Raw genomic sequence first — 17,601 nt, forward strand, 5'->3', positions numbered from 1 at the left:
AAGACATCGAAACTATGAAATAACACATATGGAATCATGTAGTAACCAAAAATGTGTTAAACAAATCAAAATATATTTTATATTTGAGATTCTTCAAAGTAGCCACCTTTTGCCTTGATGGCAGCTTTGCTCACGCTTGGCATTCTCTCAACCAGCTTCATGAGGTAGTCACTTGGAATGCATTTCAATTAACAGATGTGCTTTGTTAAAAGTTAATTTGTGGAATTTCTTTCCTTCTTAATGCGTTTGAGCCAATCAGTTGTGTTGTGACAAGGTAGGGGTGGTATACAGAAGATAGCCCTATTGATAAGAAATAAACAATTTCAAATACAATTTAATTTAAACTTCCTCTATCGGTTGTCTGTGCGGTTGGTCATTTTGTGTGTTGTAATTTGAGAGAAAACATCCACAGAAAAGTATTATTAAACAAACCTTTCCAAACGCTGGTACTCCCATTGACATTTCTATTACCTGGCACATGCGCAAAAATATACATGTAAACACCTGCAAGACTTCAGTTAGTACGCATGCATTGTGTGCACGTTCTTCCGTCTTGTGCGTATGCTTCAGGTGATGAGAAAGAAAACCGCGATAGCTAACACGGAGACACAAGTTTTGAAGCCGGTTTAATAATACTTTCCTGAGGATATTTTGTCATACATTTCTACCCACAAAAGGACAAAATCAGTGGACAACAGGTAGAGTAAATTCAAATGGAATTTCATTCAATATTTGTGACAGACAGGGGACGTATAGGTTGTATGTGACTATATTGTCAAAGGGACAGCATAGGAACGTTGTGACTAAGTGCTACAGTGCTTTCACAGGATTTGTTAGGTAGTTGCCGACGAGTTCACAACTGACCAAAAACAAGTTGTGGAATAGTGGTGAGGTTTTAATGGGTGTAGGGTTAGTTGGTAGGCGGAAACACATGGCTAGATAAGATAAATAGATGGCCTCACACTCCAGTACAATAGGTGGCGGTGTATGCACCCTTCAGTTGGTTGTGATCCTCCAATACACATTTCAAGAAGAAGAATTAAGCTGATCTGCTTAAAACGTGGACAGATTTTGGGCGGTGTTTGTTTGCGAACCGCCATTATAACATAGAAGGAGATTTTGGGCGGAGTAAACCCTTTCGCTTCGCTTCTTCCTCTTTTTTGTCACTAGGTACCACTTCCACAAAGTCATAAACCATGCCTATTTCTATCATTTATCTTCTTAAAATGTGATGTTAAACCAAACCACACTGCCAACTCTAACTAATTGTTGTTTTCATGGATTTTAAAGATATAGCTAATTTTGAGGCAGTGGTAACCTTCCTCTCAGCAAACCCCAAATTTCCCATCAGCCACCACAACATTCACAGGCGCTCCATAGAAGGTATTTCTCATTTTGTACTAAGGACTAACCACTCAGTTAAACGTTAGATTAAAAGGTAAGTGGACTCTGACCTTGACCACTAGTATACTTAGAATGTTGGTATTGTTGAATAGCATTTAAACATCTCTTAGTACTACTGCATCAGAGAAAATGAAGTTGGAACAAAGAGATCGATGTTGTGTTGTCGCGCCAGACGCCATGATTGGTTGCCCACACTGTAGCTATTAATGGCTGACTAGCAGAGTTAGCTAGCTACTGTAGTGAGCTAAAATAGATGGCAACTGGACGTTTGGGTAGATAACGTGAGTATCGCTACTTAACTATGTGGTGTTCTGCATTGTATTTCCAGCTTTTTGATGTAGCTAGCTATGGGCTTTCGACGGGATATAAGCAAGAGGTCCATTAACTAAATAGTCGCGCGGGCGCACGGCTATGAGGAATCAACGTTTCCAGTTTCCTAGCTTTTCCTACTAGCTAGTTAGCCAGGTACGCAAACCATGTTAGCTAACGTTAGCTCGCAGCTAGCTGAAGAAAACATAGCTAACTTCGTTTGACTAACTAGCTAGTTAACAGTTTGTTTCTAGCTAACATTAATGTAACTCTCATCCATTTTTCAGCTTCACAATGTCCGAGCTTTTTATGGAATGTGAGGAAGAGGAGCTGGAGCCGTGGCAGAGACAGACACCAGAAGATAATTTGTTGGGCGACGGTAAACATGATGATGATGACGACGATGAACCTATATTTGTTGGGGAGCTTAGTACTTCAAAGGGCACCATTAACACCAGGCCAAGTATGTTTTCTTCTCTTGGTATGGTTCAGTTAATGTTAGGTCTCCGACACTGTTGTCTGTTTTCTCTAGTTTGCATACACAATATCCTTCCATTGGATGATTTTCCCTTAGTTGCTCTACAAAGTTGGTAAATGTGATTATCAATATAGATTGTGTTGCTTTTGAAAAGGAACCACTCTTGTTAATGTATCTGACCTGTCTTTGAAGCGAACAACCAAAGAAATGTGAAGACCACCCCAGTTCAAAGTGGCGGAGTTGGGAGACCAAGAGCCTCTAGGATGACAATGACACACAACTCCCCCCAAGCTCATATCACTCGGGGTCCAGTTCCACAGAACATCATAATTCCAGGGAAAGGCTTGAACAATGCACCTCGACCCTTAACAGCAGTACCACCACAGCCCATCATTATCAACAACCAGGTATATTGTGTTTTGCTTTAGCTATATCCCTTATTTCACTTTGCTATACATTGCAAAAAAACACACATTACATTTGAGCCATTGAGCAGAGACTCTTATCCAGAGCAACTTACAATTACTGCATTAATCTTAAAATAGCTAGGTGAGACAACCACAGATCAGTTGTAGTAAGTACATGCTCCCTCAATAAAGTAGTTATCAGCAAAGTCAGTGCTAGTAGGAAAATGCAGATTTTTCCATGATTGTGGTGCTGGGACAGAAGAGCTTTGACTGGGCACCTGTTTAGTTATAGAGATGTAACTTGGTTGTAATGGTGTTGGTGCAATGTTTTAATAAAAACGGTTTGCCTTTTTTCTTAGGGTTACATTATGACCACACCACAGTTACCGGCCAACTCAGCTTTCCTCGCTTCCCTTGGGAAACAGTATCCCCCTGGGACATCTTTCACTGTGGTTCCAGGTAAAAATAGAAATATTACATCCTAACTTGTTAGCAGGCAAGCAACAAAACATAGCACACTTTTATATTTCAGAGCGGACTAATAATTGGAAATGAATTTAGTGAATCTATGCCCTCAAGTAAACTTTTTGCTGTGTTTCATATTTGTAATGTGTTTTTTCAGCAGGCCAGCAGCACATTCTGCAGCAGGTGACTCCAGGGAAGCCTTTACCTGGGGTTATCCACAGGCCTCAAGTGCACATGATCCACAACAACGTAGTGACCTTGTCCAATGTGCAGGGCCCCGCTGCATTGTCTTCCCAGCCCAACCGCCCAAATTCTACCAACCTCCAGATTGTGTCCCCAGTTATTCAAGCCAAAGGCAACAGCTGGGGTAAGCCAAAATATCTTACTTGTTTGACCCAGAGATATTCCTGGCCAGATCACGTGGTCAGGAAAACTCCTGACCCTCTGTGTGACCTCATGATCTGAAGATAGCATGTGACTTGTGATAATAAGTATGAATCTTTTTTTCTCCCCTTAAACAGACTATGGCAAACGAGGTTTACCTCAAGACCAAAACAGCACAGCTAAAAAAGCTAAGCAGGACATAGGTAGGGGTTTCCTTACATCAGTTGCATGTTCTGTTATTAGCTAGATTCATTAGCACTGTTACTTTTTTATTTTTACAACTGAAATTTTGTTTTTGCAGGGTCTCCCCACGCCCAGGAGATATTAGAGAATGGGGCACGTTTCTGTAAAAAATGTCCAAAGTGTAAATTTGATTTCTACCAACAAGTTGTCATGAAAGATCACATGGTGGTGAGTTCAGTCATTCTAAAATGCATGCCTTTAGCTATGACACATGGTTTTACATAAATATTCTATAACGCAACTATTCAGGGCTTGACATTAACTTTTTAGCTGCTTGTACTTCGGACAAGGAGGACAGATTTTTTTTGCTGTCCCAAAAAAAGGCTAACACCATTTTTACATCATTGTATGATGCAAGGAACTACTATTCAAAATAAATATATATATATATACGAATAGGCTACAGTCTGCCTATTCGTGTCTTTGCATATTAATTTGTGTCTCAAAATACACCACTGCCCCTTTTAAGGCCAACCTTGAGGATAGTTGGCCATCCTTGGTAGCCTATAAAATATGGCAACGTTAGAATTACAACCAAATACTTTTTATGTCTTTTTATATATTAAAGGGTGTCCCTGGGACGATAAAACATGTATGCGGTTCAAAACAGACCCTGGGACAGTTCTGGTATGACATCCAAAAATACAACCGCTGCACTTTTTTTTGTTTGTTGTTGAAGCAATGAGGCTGATGCAACAGATCAGACCGTTTTGCTTAAAATGTTGTTAGTTGGCCTCCCGGGTGGCGCAGTGGTCTAAGGCACTGCATCTCAGTGCTAGCTGTGCCACCAGAGACTCTGGGTTCGAGCCCAGGCTCTGTCGCAGCCGGCCGCGACCGGGAGGCCCATGTGGCGGCGCACAATTGGCCTAGTGTCGTCCGGGTTAGGGAGGGTCTGGCCGGCAGGGTAGCGACTCCTGTGGCGGGCCGGGCGCAGTGCACGCTGACCAGGTCGCTAGGTGTACTGGTGTTTCCTCCGGCACATTGGTGCGGCTGGCTTCCGGGTTGGATGTGCGCTGTGTTGAAAAGCGGTTGTGTTTTGGGGGACGCATGGCTCTCGACCTTCACCGCTCCCGAGTCCGTACGGGAGTTGTAGCGATGCGACAAGACAGTAACTACTAACAATTGGATACAACGAAATTGGAAAGGGGGGGCTAAAAAAATTAATAAACAATGTTAGTTTTATTTCTTCATATTATAAGCTCATGGCTGTAGGCTACGTGCAAATGTTCCAACATGCGATTAGTGAGAACACCTTTTTCAAAAGCGCTCCTCATGTGCGAGCGGTTTCATATGACAGATGAAAATATCTGTTAGAAATTAAGAAATGAGATCTAAAGATGTATAAACTGGCATGATTTACTCATGACTAGTATTATGCCTTTGGCTGTTGGAAAATAATATTGATTTGAAAACTAATAGAACATGAGAAATTCTGGTTTCAACATTTCTGTGGTCATATTTTGCCTAGGCTAGACTACTTTGGAACAAGGTAAGACATGCTTAATTGTTTAAAACCTGGACATGAAACGTCCAGGTTTTAAACAATTAAGTTTATTATGAAATAGTTTCAAAATGTTGGCCCCCTCCGCTCAGATTCAAGGTGAGTGATGTGCAGTGCGCAACATGCACTGTCTTTCACTCTTCGGTCTTGTGACCATTTGATCTGAACGAAGTGCCTTGAGTATGTCGACAGAATCAAGCCTTCAGACTAATGTTAATTATCCTTCATTATATTTGTCAAACATGACTGCCGTTTAGCCTGTATTTAATGTAATTAAAATTCTCATTAACGTTTGCCTACATTTTCTGCCGCCTCCCTCATGTCAGTATCGGTCTGGACATGAGGCTGTATCCAATATGCATACAGTGGGGCAAAAAAGTATTTAGTCAGCCACCAATTGTGCAAGTTCTCCCACTTAAAAAGATGAGAGGCCTGTAATTTTCTTCATAGGTACACTTCAACTATGACAGACAAAATGAGGGGGAAAAATCCAGAAAATCACATTGTAGGATTTTTAATGAATTTATTTGCAAATTATGGTGGAAAATAAGTATTTGGTCAACTACAAACAAGATTTCTGGCTCTCACAGACCTGTAACTTCTTCTTTAAGAGGCTCCTCTGTCCTCCACTCGTTACCTGTATTAATGGCACCTGCCCAGTCACCTGTCAAACAGTCACACTCCAAACTCCACTATGGCCAAGACCAAAGAGCTGTCAAAGGACACCAGAAACAAAATTGTAGACCTGCACCAGGCTGGGAAGACTGAATCTGCAATAGGTAAGCAGCTTGGTTTGAAGAAATCAACTGTGGGAGCAATTATTAGGAAATGGAAGACATACAAGACCACTGATAATCTCCCTCGATCTGGGGCTCCACGCAAGATCTCACCCCGTGGGGTCAAAATGATCACAAGAACGGTGAGCAAAAATCCCAGAACCACACGGGGGGACCTAGTGAATGACCTGCAGAGAGCTGGGACCAAAGTAACAAAGCCTACCATCAGTAACACATTACGCCGCCAGGGACTCAAATCCTGCAGTGCCAGACGTGTCCCCCTGCTTAAGCCAGTACATGTCCAGGCCCGTCTGAAGTTTGCTAGAGAGCATTTGGATGATCCAGAAGAAGATTGGGAGAATGTCATATGGTCAGATGAAACAAAAATATAACTTTTTGGTAAAAACTCAACTCGTCGTGTTTGGAGGACAAAGAATGCTGAGTTGCATCCAAAGAACACCATACCTACTGTGAAGCATGGGGGTGGAAACATCATGCTTTGGGGCTGTTTTTCTGCAAAGGGACCAGGACGACTGATCCGTGTAAAGGAAAGAATGAATGGGGCCATGTATCGTGAGATTTTGAGTGAAAACCTCCTTCCATCAGCAAGGGCATTGAAGATGAAACGTGGTTGGGTCTTTCAGCATGACAATGATCCCAAACACACCGCCCGGGCAACGAAGGAGTGGCTTCGTAAGAAGCATTTCAAGGTCCTGGAGTGGCCTAGCCAGTCTCCAGATCTCAACCCCATAGAAAATCTTTGGAGGGAGTTGAAAGTCCGTGTTGCCCAGCAACAGCCCCAAAACATCACTGCTCTAGAGGAGATCTGCATGGAGGAATGGGCCAAAATACCAGCAACAGTGTGTGAAAACCTTGTGAAGACTTACAGAAAACGTTTGACCTCTGTCATTGCCAACAAAGGGTATATAACAAAGTATTGAGAAACTTTTGTTATTGACCAAATACTTATTTTCCACCATAATTTGCAAATAAATTCATAAAAAATCCTACAATGTCATTTTCTGGATTTTTTTCTTCTCTTTTTGTCTGTCATAGTTGAAGTGTACCTATGATGGAAATTACAGGCCTCATCTTTTTAAGTGGGGGAACTTGCACAATTGGTGGCTGACAATACTTTTTTGCCCCACTGTATCAATTACACTTTGACGTGCAGACCTTTTATTTATATGTATATATATATATGAAACATAGATTTGAAAATTATTTCAGTGTTTGCTTCTCACATCTAATTCTGATCGGCGTAATTATTTGATTTGTGATAGATTTGTTGTCCAAATGGACAAGTAAAAAAATTGTTCTTGTCCCAAATATATATATATTTTTTTTACATGTCCCGAACAAGTGGACTAGCATTAATGTCGAGCCTTGCTATTAGTGCATGAACCAGAGCCTTTTTTAAGGCATTTAAAATAAAAAAAAACTACAAGATCAACTCTGCAGATTGTAATTTGTCAGCCTATTTTAATTTAAATTACTTTAATTCCAGAAATGTTGTCCTCACCTGTTGGAGTGTGTCTTCCCCTCAACCCCGAAGTCTACTTACCTTTTTGCAAGCAAGCGCATCATGCTTGTCACAGACTTCTACTATGGTAGATTTGAGGGAGACAAACTAAAATTGCAGCAGCAGAAGACCCCATTTACCTATAAGTGCCAGAGCTGTTTGAAAGTACTCAAGAACAATGTCAGGTAACTACAGGAGACTTTGCTTGCTATGCAGCTCTGCTTTTGTTTTCAATAAGCCACTGTATTCCTGAATAATACGATTATGGCGAAAAAAGTGTCTACTGCACAAAATGTGTTTTGTATAAACAAGGTCATTTTCTAATCTAAGGAACTTTTATATCCTATTTGTCCAGTGGTATAATGAAAACAATACATTTGGCATTTCACGTGTTTACATTACACAATTACTGTCACCAATAAGCAGATTGGTGGACATATCTTCTATATTTATATGAACTGCTAAATGTTATTGGTAATGGATGGATTCATCAACCAGCCTTTCGTCAATACTTCACCCCAAATGTCTACTTTACTGTTTTGGTGCATGGAAATGGTGTTCATGAACAAGTGTTAAATGAGCCCTCTGCCCATGGAGAGTGATTAACTTCGATGTGAAGAGAGGAGATCCAATGTGTTTCAGCCCTCATCACAGTTTTCTCCCTCAGATGGATGACATTATCAACTCATATTCCCACTTGGGGCCAGATATGAATAATGGCTGCTAGTTTGGATAGTGTAAGAACTGCTCCTTTGATTAAATAACTTTGCTTCAGAACGTTGCAAGAAAAGCCTCTGTAAGCTCCTTTTAATGGGCAGACGCATTTGTACTGAACCCAGTCTGGCAGCAGAGGTCATAGTTGGTCTGCATAAAAATCCCTATTAGGGGAGCTGAGGTAACAGACTGTGCTGGCTGAAAAATGGGCCTTGCCTGCCTTGTCAGTGCAGCGGTTATATGTAGAGGTCGTGCGGCTCGTTGCAGCCGTGGAACACCACATTAAGCCAAACAAAAAGCTGTGCGTAATTGGCGGTATTATAATGGCAATTATGCATGCTTAGGAAGGAGTGGTTGCTAATTTCTTTTTTTAAACCATGGGGATCCGAAGCGCAGGTTTGGTGTTGCACATAGGCCACGAACTGTTGAAGTGTTGTTGAATACGGCTTCACTGTAATTTGGCTCAGTACATTACGTTTTTCTTTTTCCAAATGGTTGAAGTAGGTTAGTTATTTATGCATGTATGTATGCATATTTTTAATTATTTAAAGAAACGTCTGACTACAAAGCTAATGAGCTTTTTTACAATATATTCACAAACATTTTAATTAAATTTGCTCTGAGCGACTGGATAGTAGTTACACATTTTTCTCTTTTTTAATAGCTTGTTTAAAAATAACATTACAGTTTACAATGCAAAAAACTTAAAGATAAATGGCAAAGCTCACACCTATCTTTGTTTCTTTGGCATTTGTGGTTTCTGACGCTACATTGCTATTGCTGTCTTATCTTGCACTTTGCGGGACTCTTGTAGGTTCATGAACCACATGAAGCACCATCTGGAGCTAGAGAAGCAGAACAGTGAGAGCTGGGAAAGCCACACTACCTGTCAACACTGCTACCGGCAGTACTCAACCCCATTCCAGCTGCAGTGCCACGTCGAGAGTGCCCACAGCATGGTTGAATCTTCAAGTAGGCATACCAGTCAATAGCAACCAACATGAAACTTCAGTGAAACCATACATTTCACCTTAACGTATTGAACACCATCTCAAGCAATCATACATTGTACATAACTTAATTTATTTAACTATAATCAACCTGTCCTTAACAAGTTGGGCCCATTTTTAGTAATTTGTTCTTGTTTTGTAGCCAATTGCAAGATATGTGAATTAGCCTTTGAGTCTGAGCAAGTGCTCCTGGAACACATGAAGGACAATCACAAGCCTGGAGAGATGCCATATGTCTGCCAGGTAAATTGTTTATCAATCATGTTTTTATATTAGTCTGTTCACAAAGAAAAGTTATTCCCAGTTGATAGTAGAGATGCCCTGGCACTACAATCAGGAATTGAAACATGTAATTCAAATTATTGAAGGGATTTGACTTGCAGTCTTCCTGAACCTTTTATGATTCAAACTAATACTTTAATTGTCTCCTTCCAGGTGTGCAACTACAGGTCTTCATTCTTTACCGATGTGGACACACACTTCCGTACGGTGCATGAAAACACAAAGGATCTCCTTTGTCCTTTCTGCCTTAAAGTTCTTAAAAGTGGTCATGTCTACATGCAGCACTATATGAAGCATCAGGTAAGAAGTTTAGTTATATTGGGTACTTTTCTATTAAATATGTGCAACAATCCATGATCAATAAATATGTTGATTGGGTCATTTTTGATTGATGGGGCTCATGTTCTGACTGACCTGGCACACATTGTAATTTCCTGTCAGTTTCCTGATGGTTCAGCCTCTTAATAAAGCAGTGAATGCTGCAAATAGTTTTTCTCAGAGTTTGACTTTTAAAGCTGGCTGAATTAAAAAAAAAATTGAACACTTGTGAGTTACCCTATTGGCTTTCATTCTGAGGTTGGATTGATCTGGTTGTCTGCTGAACACCTTGCTGTAATACATAACTGTCTTACAGCAATGTCTGCTTCCTTTCACCTGCCTAACGGGCTCTCTGGCAAAAAACAAAACAAATACACTCCACAAATCACTGTATGTAGCCATAGAACAAAGAAATAGCTGAACCTATTATCTATCTATATGCAGTCTTGTGTTATCTTGACTCGTGCTTTTCTATTGTACTTGTTTTGTCAATTCGCCAGAAAAAAGGAATTAATCGTTGCGGGAAATGCAGGCTGAATTTCCTCACCTACAAGGAGCGAGTGGATCACAAGACTCAGCACCATAAGACTTTCCAAAAACCCAAAGCTCTGGAGGGCCTTCCTCCTGGAACCAAGGTTTAACTCTTCTTATTTAGTCTAGGAAAACATGTCAATAGCTCTGTACCAAGTATCTACAATATAAAGTCAATGGCAACCGCAATAAATCCTCATTTGAAAGCAAGTTCTATTACAAACGTTTAAATAACGGCATGAATTCAGATAATCTTAATTTGATCTTTTTTTTTATTTTTTATTATTACATTTTTCAGGTGACTATCCGGGCCTCTCTGACAGGGCCATCGCCCAGTTCCGCCCGTGCTGCTGACAAATCCAGTGTCAGTGTCATACCAGAGGTCCCAGGCATGAAGGCAGCCAATGTAAAAGCTCAGAGCCGTACATCTACCACACAGGGCAGCAGTGGGGGGAAAGGCAAGGGCGCAGTGAGCAAAAAGCTCCTCAAGCAGCAGAAGAACAACCATGTGTTGCAGAGTCTCAGGTCGGTACATCACTCAGTCAACTTGTTTTTTTCCTCATGATGCAAACTACATATTTTCTGTTATAGAAACTAAACTATGGTCAGGGACGATTTCTTTTCATGGTTGGTTATGAACAGGGCTCTAAATTCAAACGTTTCATTGGTAGCACTGGTGTTCTCAACTTCAAGTTAGGAGCTAATGAGGTTACATGACTGAACATCAGGAAACAAATGCCTGCGAGTGGTTTTGGAACAGCTTGTGAAATGGTTCATGAATGTATAACCAATTCACAATAGAACATTGTGCAGGTAATATGGGTTGTATCTTTTTACCAGTTTGTGCTAGAAACAATGTGTTTTCGGTGTAGTGATCAGTGTAAACATGACAGTAACGAATATGTGCTTGCTTTTATGTCTAGTTCACTCAAACAACGGTACGGCGAAGCCTAATCATTACAACAATTATTATCTGGGAGATTGTATTTATAGTCGCAAGGTGCTCCCAAAATAAAATGTCAGGTCGCACAGCAAAATATTTAGGGGCATATGTGACTAAAATGGTAATGCACCTCAGAATGTTTTACTGAAGGTAATAGTACTTCAGATATAAATGAAATAATGATGCCCTAATTTGTTCTCTACTTTTTTAGTACTGGAGAAAAACGACACACCTGCATTGAGTGCTACTCGGAGATTCATGACTTCTATAGTCACTATCCCATGGTTGCCATTTGTGGTGCATGCAAGTATCGGACGAGTTGCAAAACTTCATTTGGAAACCACATGATAAGGTAAAAGCTCCTTGAGCATCAGATTCATAACGCATATATATACTGAGTGTACAAAACTTTAGGAACACCCCTACAAGGTGTCAAACGTTCCACAGGGATGCTGACCCATGTTGACTCCAATGCTTCCCACAGTTGTCAAGTTGGCTGAATGTTCTTTGGGTGGTGGACCATTCTTGATACACATGGGAAATTGTGTGTGGAAAAACCCACAGTGTGCAGTTCTTGACAAACTGGTTCGCCCTACTACCATACATACACTGTTCAAAGGCACTTAAATATTTTTTTGCCCAGTCACCCTCTGAATGGGGCACACACACAATCTGTCTCAATTGCCTCAAAGCTTAAAAATTCTTCTTAAACCGGTCTCCCCTTCATCTACACTGATTTGAAGTGGATTTAACAAGTGACATCAATAAAGGATCATAGCATTTACCTGGTCAGTCTGTCATGGAAAGAGTAGGTGTTCTTAATGTTTTGTGAACAGTGTGTATGTCCATTTTTCCATTTTAGTCATTTAGCAGACGCTCTTATCCAGAGCGACTTACAGAAAGAAGCAAGTAGGGTTAAGTGACAGATTTTTCACCTAGTCGGCTCAGGGAGGATGTTTTTTATTGTTTATATTATAAACTATAAAAATAAAGTCAGTCTGAATCACCCTGAGGAAGGAACAGTGATGCCAAAACGTTGGTAAATACCCATTAAATTGCTGGGAGTTTATACATGGAGTGTGCGACTTTATTTGGATAGTTTATAGTTTATTCGCCGTTAGTCAGCACCTCCACACAAACTATTTTTTCTGGGTGTGTGCCAGCTCATGTTTTTTAATCCATATTAAATATATACAAATATATTTTTGTCAGGTTCCATAGTGCCATCTCAAAAGAGAGATTCCGGAAAATGAGGAAAATCCCAGTTGTCCTAAGGTACGTGTCCCTAACTAAAAAAATCTGGTCTCAAATCAATTCTTTAATGTTGCCATTGTTTTGCACTTTAGTTTTTGGTAATGACTTATTTATGTAGTGTTGCATTTTCACCAAATATTACCAAAATTAAGTACCGTGCTAGGTTATTCTATTCCATTAGGTTCATTATGAATCACATTTTACTTGCTGTCTTGCAGGAATTTAACCCTTGTCTGTCTGAACTGTGACTTCCTGGCTGATGCGCATGGAACTGACCTCATGAGCAAGCATTTGATTGACAGACCACACCACGTCTGTAAGGTCATACTAGAGAAAGGTATAAGGTTTATCACATTCTTCACAACCAGATGCTTAGGCGTCGCATTTTGTTCATATAATAAAACCTGTCTGCATGTCACGTTTTTCTTGTCTTGTAGGAGAAGGTGGTGCTGTAGATGACGGCATTAGAGGGTGAGTAGCTACTCTTCCAATGCAGCAGATAACGAGAACATCCTAAAATAAAAGTAACACCCCTCATAGTGTTGTAATGACAATCTCAGAATTTGATCAAGTACTTGTGAGACTTCCAACTCCCTGACCTATGAGTTTGGAAGCATCCATTATTTTGAGATCTTTACCATATACTTTTTACATTAAGCTAATTGGGATGCATATTAAGTGGATTTTTTTTTAAAGACCTTCGCAAATGCAAGTGGGAGCTTTGGCCTTAATACCAGAGAACATTGCTTAATTAATGTGTGCCTAAAGTTGGGTCATTTTGTCATTGGGAAGCTGCTGAAATGAAAGGTCATTGTTAAATCTCTTTTGCAAGAATATCCTCGTCTTGTTTTATTCCTTTGAGAAGCCAAACGCACTAACCATACACATGAGATCAAGTTCAAATGTAATAATTTCATAAATATGTTGTTCCTCCTGAGATTTTAATATGTACAATTCAATGTTAATTGATATTTATGCTAAATGCCTGTTCGTTTGAAGAATGATTTGTCTGGACAAGGACATTGGTCCTTTTGCTTCATGATTAATATTTAAAAAAAAAAAAAAAACTATTTGGATACTAATTCTGTGCTGATAAGCCAGTCTTAATTATGCTCTGAAAATGAATTTGAAGTTTTCATTACCATATTCTAACGCTATCTCCAAAGTAGTTTTATTAAAAGGGCTCTACGTTTAATGGATTTGTCGTGATTCTCTTTTGTTCTGTTTCAGAAATAAGCAAGGGATCTCTGCTCTGATGTTCCCTGATATCCAGGTACTACTCTAGCTGGATTGTACCTGAGAAACACATGTTTGATTTTGAACTGTTTCCTCAACCTAGCACCTCTTTTTATTTTTACTTAGAATGCTGAAACTGCCACAGTGAGTGGTGCTTTTGACCAATTCCACAGGTAATTTAAGGATGGTCCACACAAAATAGAACCTAGAAATATTTTTCCCATCTTGGATGGAGTCGATTAGATTGATTTGGTACGTCCCCCCCCCCCCTTTTCTTTCACAGCGTTCCCAGATTGGTGGAGACCTCCGATGGCTTGTGTATCACCCCAGCTGCTGAAAGAAGGGATGGGCCAGAGGTAATGCATGTTCAGACCCAAGAGTCAGGAAGAGGTGCTGTAATTCTACTAGACAAAGACGATGCAGCAGTTAACCAGCTAGGAGAGGCAGAAGTGCAAGGGCTTCCACATATCTCTACAGTGGATCAGAGCCAGGGAGTCACACAGGCTACAGAGCTAGAAACACCCATGGAAAGTTCAGTTGAGGAAGAACAGTCTTTGCAGTCAGGGCCCATGGAAAGTGAAACACCAATGGAAAGCTCAGTTGAGGGGGAGCAGAGGGAGGAGCGGGCTTTGCAGTCAGCGACCAGGTCCCCCACTAGTTCTGTGGCCTGTGAGTTAGATGGGGAGACGGTGCGTTTGCATGAGTCATTAAGCAAACCGGAATCTGTGAGCTTTGACGACAGTAAGGTCAGCGCTTCCCTGGAGACCATCCCCTTAAAGGTTGTAGACCAAGAGGTGAAAGATATCGTGGAAGCAAAGGACATCTCATCCTCTCAAAGTCCAGCTGACATCCCGCATCAGAGGGCAGACGACAAAGACATTCCCTCCAGTCCTGAAACACTGAAGGGATCGGCATCCTCGGAGTAGTGAGAAGTGGACCGGATGTATTTTTAAGAATACTGCATACCATTGAAATGTATTTCTCTTCCCCATTTTCTTAAACTTGACTGTCCTTGACCAGATGGAGATGAGCTGAGACGTGCTATGTGTTTATTAGATTTGGCATTTGGAAAAACATGTATCATTTTTTTCTAACATTAGTGCAAGATTTGACTTCCGTCTGTCAAACTTACAATTTGGTTGTAAGCTTTCAATGAAAGTGAAAATGGTACACTGTGAATAATTTGACTTTCTGTAGTGTCGAAAAATACAAAATCTGAATGTTTATGCTTTCCTTGATCTGAACCTGTACTCAAGTGTGAAAAATCCTTGAAATATCTTAACTATCCTTCCACTGGTAGATATAGGCCTTTTGTTTATTTTGAATACCTCCTCCACTTCCATTGACATTTCATAGGTGCTTTTGTGTATTTTTAATATACTATAATCCATCACTTTCGCTTTGATCATCTGTATGTCTGTAGTTTGAGAGCAGTCCAATGGACTTGAATCATTGAGGGAGTTTGATTCAAAGGAACTGTGGCGCACCGGTCTATGGCCCGTCACGTGAACAGGCAAAAGCAGTGGGGGGGTGCCCTTCTCAAATCGAACAGTAGTCTGCGCCGCTCGGTCATGTTGTCAACAGGGCAGCATGGTGTATCGTAAAGAAACACTTTGCCATAACTTGTTTGAAAATTCAAGCATTTTTTTCATTGGGAAGGAAGATGGTGTTTTGATCAAAAGCAATCACTTTTTCATTTGAAACCAGTATCCTACTCAATACTCCATGTGCTTAACCTACGTCAGAGATGACTTTGCCATCAGCCAGAGCGGGACACCTGGCTCGAAAAAGAATGCAATGACTTTTCACCCAGTGCAAACTCCTCCCACTGTGGGCAACCAGGTAATCTAATCCCCTCAGTGTTTCCATTGCAGTCGTGCTAACATGTAAATAAACTTTGGTAATACAGTATGAAATCTGATATTGAGACTTGATTAAGAACGGACTGTCCATGCTCATTATGGTTGAGAGAGGTGATCAACTGTAGGCTCATCACTGCCCAGCTTACATGAAAAGTAATGAAATGCATTGATTACCCAGTTACCTCACAAATAGTTGTTAGAAATTAGCATCTTGATAGGTTTAACACTGACAGGAGTGTTGACTTGGCACTGAAATGTCTTCACCTTTGCTATGAATGTGATCATTGTGCCATCTTGTGTTTGGTACATTTTCAGCTGATGGGGAGGTTGAGGATGCAAAAAGCTTGAGGGAGAAGGGTGACATGAGTTGATGTGTAAACAAGCTATAGATGGATTAAATTTTTTTGACAGCAAAGGTGTCGCTCTTGGCCAGCATGTGCAGATAATACATACAGAATTATCCCAAGCAGTGAAGCTAGACTGTTTTCTTGCATCCTTAAAATAGACAAGAATGGGGAAGTAATAATGTCTAATTATTCTGTTTATTATATCCTGTGTGTAACATCAATTCACCAGAATTGCCTGATAGTTTGTCTTGTGATCAATGGATTGTACTGTACCAGTATTGGAGGACATGACAGTGCAGAAAGGGTACACCACTACAGTAGTAGTAAACTAAAACCTAGATTTATCTGTTTCCTTTGTGGAATCCTCCAGACTGTATGTCACTGTTCAATCTTTATTTACTTTCTTGAGGGAAATTTAACAAAAACAAAACAATGAGAGCAGAGACTAAATTCTTTCAGATATTATTTCAGCATCTCCTTTACTGGCGGGGCACAGTAGGCCCAAAAACAATACTCCGTTGTCACCTCAGGCTAAGTCGTTTTGAAGATTTATGGATGAGGTCTCAGAGGGAGGCACAATTCTGTCAAATTTCAGGGCACCTCGAGGAGCAATGCCACCTTGTGAAGTGAGAACACCTCATGTATGCACAGCCCCCACCCCCAGTCATTTCTATCTGTATTTGTTTGCAAGTGTTCCAAATGTCAGCTAATGATGCTCAATGGGAACAAGCTTTATAGAATGGCTGACAGTATATGACAGTTTCAACCAAGGAGCAAGAGACTTTGAAAAGTGAAACTCAAAGATTGTCTCCCTTTTGACTGCTATGCATATGCAAATCCTGTAAAACCTTCAAAGTCAATTCTGGATGTTGATGCCAGTACCACTGCATTGTTTCATTGTTCCCCTCTAATCAGGGACTGATTTAGACCTGGGAGCAATTAATTATCAGAACAGAAAACCAGCAGGCTCCGGACCTCAGAGTAAGAGTTGAATAACCTTTCTGTAAAGGCAAGATAAAAAGAAAATTACAGGCTTCTGAGTTTGTTTTATGGTCCCTGCATCATTGTGAAAAGGATTTTTTTTTAATGGCCTTTGGATCACCTGAAATCAAGTGATATCATGACCCCATAATTTTTCAGGCTTCAAGGACATATACCTTCAGAAAGTATACCCCTTGATGTATTCCTCATTTGTTTTATTTTACAGCCTGAATTCAAAATGGATTAAAAACAATATTCTCACTCATCTACACACAATACCCCATAATGACAGTGAAAACATTTTTTGTAAATGTATTAAATGAAATACAGATATCTAATTCACACCCCTGAGTCAATACTTTGTAGAAGCACATTTGGCAGTGATTACAGCTGTCTTTCCGGGTAAGTCTCTTAAGAGCTTTCCTCACCTGGATTGTGCAACATTTGCCCATTTTTATTTTCTAAATTCTTCAAGCTCTGTCAAATTGGTTGTTGATCATTGCTAGACAACCAATTTCAGGTCTTGCCATAGATTTTCAAGTAGATTTGTCAAAACTGTTAACTCAGCCACTCAGGAACATTCACTCCAGTGTAAATCTGGCTTTGTGTTTAATATTATTGTCCTGCTGAAAGG

The 17,601-nt window shown here is 40.3% G+C and overlaps 1 protein-coding gene across 6 annotated transcripts; it reads left to right on the top strand.

Annotated features, from left to right (window-relative positions):
* The first annotated feature begins 1,058 nt into the window (after positions 1-1,058).
* On the top strand, positions 1,059-15,693 carry LOC139563286 (zinc finger protein 280C-like). Of its 6 annotated transcripts, XM_071381834.1 has the most exons (22): positions 1,059-1,170; positions 1,291-1,438; positions 1,733-1,869; positions 2,001-2,176; positions 2,384-2,598; positions 2,958-3,057; positions 3,221-3,430; positions 3,585-3,650; positions 3,749-3,858; positions 7,475-7,674; positions 9,018-9,175; positions 9,356-9,456; positions 9,649-9,795; positions 10,314-10,448; positions 10,643-10,869; positions 11,499-11,639; positions 12,500-12,562; positions 12,760-12,878; positions 12,979-13,012; positions 13,772-13,814; positions 13,904-13,950; positions 14,061-15,693. In XM_071381834.1, exons 4-22 carry the CDS (start codon positions 2,008-2,010, stop codon positions 14,701-14,703), a joined length of 2,928 nt encoding a protein of 975 aa, XP_071237935.1. In that variant the 5' UTR covers positions 1,059-1,170; positions 1,291-1,438; positions 1,733-1,869; positions 2,001-2,007; the 3' UTR covers positions 14,704-15,693. The 6 variants fall into 6 exon arrangements, with proteins under 6 accessions (XP_071237935.1, XP_071237933.1, XP_071237939.1 ...); XM_071381832.1 differs by lacking the exon at positions 1,733-1,869; XM_071381838.1 differs by lacking the exon at positions 1,733-1,869 and having other exon boundaries at positions 3,224-3,430.
* Positions 15,694-17,601: the final 1,908 nt, after the last annotated feature.

Source organism: Salvelinus alpinus, chromosome 33, assembly GCF_045679555.1.
Source record: "Salvelinus alpinus chromosome 33, SLU_Salpinus.1, whole genome shotgun sequence".
Taxonomy (NCBI): Eukaryota; Metazoa; Chordata; class Actinopteri; order Salmoniformes; family Salmonidae; genus Salvelinus; species Salvelinus alpinus.

Coding starts and splice junctions, on each gene's coding strand:
- LOC139563286 (XM_071381834.1), top strand. CDS start 2,008: ATGTCCGAGCTTTTTATGGAATGTGAGGAAGAGGAGCTGGAGCCGTGG. Junction 2,177..2,383: donor CACCATTAACACCAGGCCAA/GTATGTTTTCTT, acceptor CTGTCTTTGAAG/CGAACAACCAAAGAAATGTG. Junction 10,870..11,498: donor CATGTGTTGCAGAGTCTCAG/GTCGGTACATCA, acceptor CTACTTTTTTAG/TACTGGAGAAAAACGACACA.